This window comes from Rutidosis leptorrhynchoides, chromosome 6 (genome assembly GCF_046630445.1).
Source record: "Rutidosis leptorrhynchoides isolate AG116_Rl617_1_P2 chromosome 6, CSIRO_AGI_Rlap_v1, whole genome shotgun sequence".
Classification (NCBI taxonomy): Eukaryota; Viridiplantae; Streptophyta; class Magnoliopsida; order Asterales; family Asteraceae; genus Rutidosis; species Rutidosis leptorrhynchoides.
This window is the reverse complement of record NC_092338.1, coordinates 345,910,293-345,916,156: the sequence shown is the minus strand read 5'-3', so window position 1 is coordinate 345,916,156 and position 5,864 is coordinate 345,910,293. Positions and strand designations below refer to the sequence as shown.

At 35.9% G+C, this 5,864-nt stretch overlaps 2 protein-coding genes across 2 annotated transcripts; both read left to right on the top strand.

Annotated features, from left to right (window-relative positions):
• The first annotated feature begins 3,790 nt into the window (after positions 1 to 3,790).
• Positions 3,791 to 5,122, top strand: LOC139854771 (uncharacterized). The gene has a single exon (XM_071844053.1). The coding sequence runs from the start codon at positions 3,791 to 3,793 to the stop codon at positions 5,120 to 5,122; it is 1,332 nt and encodes a 443-aa protein (XP_071700154.1).
• Positions 5,123 to 5,228: 106 nt separating this feature from the next.
• Positions 5,229 to 5,651, top strand: LOC139854770 (uncharacterized). Its single transcript, XM_071844052.1, has 2 exons — positions 5,229 to 5,390; positions 5,445 to 5,651. Exons 1-2 carry the CDS (start codon positions 5,229 to 5,231, stop codon positions 5,649 to 5,651), a joined length of 369 nt encoding a protein of 122 aa, XP_071700153.1.
• Positions 5,652 to 5,864: the final 213 nt, after the last annotated feature.

The window sequence follows — 5,864 nt, the reverse complement described above, 5'->3', positions numbered from 1 at the left end:
CTGCAGACATCGAATTTTCTATAGTCAAAACAGACTCACGGTATAATGTTATCCTAGGACGTAACTCCATGCAGAATTTTAGTGTAATTACGTCAACGGTACACGGCATGTTGAAGTTCCCAACTCCAGCCGGAGTAGCCACGATCCGGACGCAAGGATTGGAACCAATCGAATGTATGCAGATATTCAAAGGAACCAATGATATTATAATCCATGATAACGGTTACGTATCCCCGAATCCCAAGCATCTAGACCAGCGGATCCAGATCGGCGCTACCTTGAGCATCAACGCGAGGGACACACTCTGTAAACTCTTAGCAGCAAATATTGATGTCTTCGCCTGGGAGCCATCCGACATGACGGGTGTCCCACGAGAAATAGCCCAACACCGGCTAAACGTAAACTCGAATATCACACCAGTTGTTCAGAAGAAAAGAGCAATGGTGCTAGAACGAAGCGAATTCCTGGATAACGAAGTACAATGGCTGGTCGATGCCGGTATAATGAAAAAAGTAAAATATCAAACGTGGGTGGCGAACCCCATGATGGTAAAAAAGGCAGAAGAATCTTGGCGCATGTTTGTCAATTACAAGGACATCAACAAAGCATGCCCAAAAGAGAATTACCCTCTGCCGAAGATCGGCTGGAAGGTCAAGTTGTGACGATCGCTCCAAATCTATATGGACGAACACGTCATTCATCGATTTCATTGCGAGGTATTTGACCTCTATATGATACGTTTTGTAAATATTGCATTCTTTTGAAAAGGCACACCATAAATGAATATTTAAATCAAAGGTTTTCGACATCTGATGATTTCTACATATAGACAATCACCGTAATATAATAGTTTACAATAGTACTTCCGTTGACAATGCAGTCAAAATAAGATACATGGTGATGATTTGGTGAATGCAACTTTTTCTTGAAAAATATGCCATGTAAGACTCCATGCATATAGCTTGTCTAGCATATAAGCAAACAGCGAAAGACTTCTAGGGAACCTGAGAATAAACATGCTAACAAGTGTCAACACAAAGGTTGGTGAGTTCATAGTTTTAATATTTTGCATAATCTGTACATAAAGGTGGATCACAAGATTTCAGTTGTTTCATCCAGAAATGTTTATCAAAATATTCTACGAAATTGAGCACCCTGGTAACTAAACCTAACGTATATATAATTTATACCCTTTGTATAATCATCTTAATAATACACGCAAACCAACGTGTACGCTTCTCAAATAGCATACGTCCGTTAAAAGGCTAGTTCTCTAGCTCGGACGGGGATATCAAGCCCTATGGATCCATATACTACTACTCGTGCCCACCAGTTCTTATAACTGGCAGTTACTAGTTACCAAACCTAAGGGATTTTCGGTTCAAACTCAGTGTAGAATTAAGTATGTACTTGTATATGTATTCTCAGCCCAAAATATTTAAAGCATTTAAAAAGGGATCTATAAACTCACCTTAGCAGCACATAAAGTCGTTCACCAAAATGTGACCGAAACTTGGAATACCAAATAACCGTAGATCTCAACCTAGAGAACATATGTTGGTCAATAATTGTCTATCAAGCTAGGTCAGGTCATAGTGTATCACAATCCTAATGCTCGAGATCGACATACAAAAGTTATCAAAAGTCATTTCAAAAAGTCAATCTGACTCAATACAATAGTTGAATGATCATGGCAATCGAAACATTTTAACATTTCACATAGTTTCCTAATTTTTGTAAAATTAAACTATAGTTTTTATAAGGCTTTAAAATATGATAAAACAATCAATTTTGACAATTGTTCAACAAAACGAGACGTTCCTTATATAAGAATTCATTTACTCCGCTGGTAATATTTAAAAATTCAATTTATCAATCTTATAAACAAGTTGTTTAAATATTAATTGCAGATTCAAAAGCAATTTCAATTAACGTCAATCATAATTCAGTTGATCATATCTTTTAATTCGTTCATCGAAATCATACGATATCTAAATGAAAAATTATAGATTTTTCGCCAGCTTTCCAAAAACATGCATATCATATACCTTTTATTAGTAATATATGTATTTAATTCGTGATTCATCATAAACTGTTTAACGACGAAATTTAGCATACTAGCATGCATAAACATATATACTCGAGCACTAGACATGTATACACTATTAATATATAAAAGATAAGATATGAATGCTCACGTATCAATATTGTGATTCAATATTGCAGGATAGTACGTAGACTCAACGGAGATGATAAACACTAGGTTAGACTTGCAAATAATACCCATGAACATTACCCATAATCTCCATAGCTATAACCTATAGTTTCCTTAGCTCTATCCCGCTCGAAAAGCTTGTTTTGAAAATAATTGCTCATGACCTCGTCGTAGTATTTTATGTACAATAATACTAATAATAATACTCCTAATTATAAGATTAATAATAATATTAATCTTAATAATAATAATAATAATAATAATAATAATAATAATAATAATAATAATAATAATAATAAATATAGAGAGCAGAGATTGAGATATATGTGTGTGTGTGTGTCGAACAAACTGGCCAATTTATAGAATGTTTCTGAATCCTGACTGCCATGCGATCGCATGGGTTTTATGCGTATTTCTCATGCGATCGCATGGCCCCAAAATCCAGCTCACAATTTTGTTGTTGTTTTGTTTGTCGACATATTTTTATAATATATATAATATATATAATTTATATTACTTAATTATATATTATATTATATTCACGTGCATAGTTGACTTTTAATTTTTGGTCCGATGACTCGTATGTTTACGCTCGACTAATGTCTCAGTTCCGATTTCTCGAATGCATTTTCGTATGCTTAGAAAACTTGTACTTTACGTTTCGTGATTCGTACCTTTGTCAAAATATAATCTTAAATTATCAATAAACTATATTACTCAAAGTATAACTTATACATTTTAGTAATTTGGTCATTTGCTTCTATAAATCAATTCCTCGTTGTTTATTAAAATATATTTAATAATATCGAACCGTTTTATATATCTAATTCAATTCTATGCATTATCACATTGTAAAATATATATTTTCGTTTAGAAAAATATAAATTTGTATATAATATTTATTTATCAAACGGAACAATAAATGGGTGTTACTATTGTTTACAAAAATAATTTCGAACCTTAATATATATATATATATATATATATATATATATATATATATATATATATATATATATATATATATATACTTTTTCTATACACGTTGCAAGTTATTTATATATCAAATACAGTTAAAAAGGAAAGATTTCTTAAATCAAGGTAGACCTCTCAACAAAGACTTTTCACAATACTTACGAGATTTATAATTGTTGAAATATCTGCTAATCCAATAGTTGGTATTATCTTCTAATTCCGTAGATGAATATATTAAGCATATATTGAGACAAATACGTTTAATCTAAAATATTATACATTTAATACTTTGTTAACGTTTTCAAGTTATAATATATATATATATATATATATATATATATATATATATATATATATATATATATATATATATATATATATATACATATACATATATATATTCATATCCATTTATATATTCGTTCGTGAATCGTCGAGCATAGTCAAAAGGGTAATTGAATGTATGAACATAGTTCCAAAGTTTTCGAGACTCAACATTACAAACTTTGCTTATCGTGTCAGAATCATATAAAGATTAAGTTTAAATTTCGTCGAAGAGGAATCAAGGCAAACCCGAAGAAAATCCAAGCAATCGAAAACATGCAATCACCCAGGAGTAAAAAAGACGTGCAAAGCTTAAACGGGAAGCTAGCGGCGCTCACAAGGTTTCTGTTACGGGCTTCCGACAAAGCCCTTCCCTTTTTCCAAACATTAAAGGGCTGCTTGAGCAAGAAAGATTTCATTTGGATGGATGAGGCCGAGAAGGCCTTCCAGGATGTAAAGGCATTCTTAAAAGAACTGCCAACGTTAATAGCACCAATACCGGGTAAAACCCTCACGGTATACATTGCCGCCTCCTCTGAGGCAATCAGCTCGATTCTAATTGCTGACAGAGGTAAAACCCAAATGCCGGTATACTTCGTAAGCAAGGTATTACAAAACGGAGAAGTAAACCATCCGGCCATGGAAAAACTAATTTACGCCTTAGTGCACACAGCCAGAAAGTTACGACGATATTTTCAAGCACATCCGATACAGGTTTTCACGGACCAACCAATCAAACACGTCCTGACTAGGCTAGAAATTTCTGGAAAAATGGCGAAGTGGGCAATAGAGCTTAGCGAGCACAAAATCACCTTCCTCCCGAGACATTCAGTCAGGGGCCAGGTCATAGTCGACTTACTGGTAGAGCTCCCCTCTGACATGATCAAACAAGGTGAAACCACCATCACAAGAAGAGAAACGCACGAATTCTGGGAACTATATACGGATGGAGCGTCAAGTGAGGAGGGGGCCGACATAGGCCTACTCCTCGTTTCCCCAAATGGAGAAGAAATAATCTACGCTATCCGGTTGAAGTTCGCTGCCTCAAACAACGAGGCCGAGTACGAAGCACTAATAGCCGAATTACGCTTGGCAAAAAGTATTGATGTACGACAACTCACAGCTTATGTCGACTCACAACTGGTAGCAAGCCAGTTAAACGGCAGCTTCGAAGCAAGAGATACATCGATGCAAAAATACCTAGAGCTTACGAAAGCACTAGCCAAAACCTTCGCGGCATTCGAAATAAAGAAAATACCCCGTAACCGTAACAAGAAAGCGGATGCATTGAGCAAGCTTGCCTCTCTGCTCTACGACCACTTTACCAAAAAGGTTATGGTTGAAGTACTGGAAAGAAAGTCAACTGAAGAGGACACTCTCATGGCAACAATCACAACAGAAGAAGAATGTTGGATGCCACCTTTCATAAAATACCTTGCCGACGGTACCCTCCCAGAAGACAAACTACAAGCCCGCAGGATACGAATGCGGGCACCAATGTATAACTTTAAAAATGACATCCTGTATAGGAAATCATTCACAGAGCCTTACTTAAGATGCGTTGGGCCAGCACAGGCCAAAAAAATCATACAAGAAATGCACGAATGAGCCTGCTCTACACACTCCTGCTACCGAACGATAATCAGCAGGATCAAAAGAATGGGTTATTTTTGGCCACATATGTGCCGAGACACACATGATCTGATCGTAAACTATGAGGCCCGTCAATAGATCCCCTCGTCTTAACATGATTCCTATACACGCCGCCTGGCCGTTCTGCAAATGGGGGATCGACATAGTCGGTCTATTCCCAAGAGGTGTCGAAAACGTTAAATTCCTAGTCATCGCAATTGACTACTTTACAAAATGGGTCGAGGCAAAACCGTTAAGCATGATCACATGAATGAAAATCTTAACCTTTGTATGGGAGGACATTGTTTGTCGTTTCGGTTTACCACGAGAGATAGTCAGCGACAACGGCACACAGTTTGCACAGAATCCATTTAAAGACTGGTGTGCAGACATGGACATTCAGCAGTCATTTACTTATGTGGCCTACCCACAGGCCAACGAACAAGTCGAGGTCACTAACAGAGACATCGTTGCTGGAATAAAAGCAAGACTAGGTAAACACTGATATCGGCTAAAAAGTCACGTTTTTACCCTCGATATTCGCCCCATTTATGATAAAGTAATTGACTTTATCAACTAAATAAGCATTTATTTGCTTCATTTGATAGATTATGTCATTACAAAGGCTATGTTTCAGGAACCACTGAAAACGGATGAAAAACGAGCAAAAACGAGCAAAACCGGCTAAGATGATTAACTCGCATTTAGATAACTTATT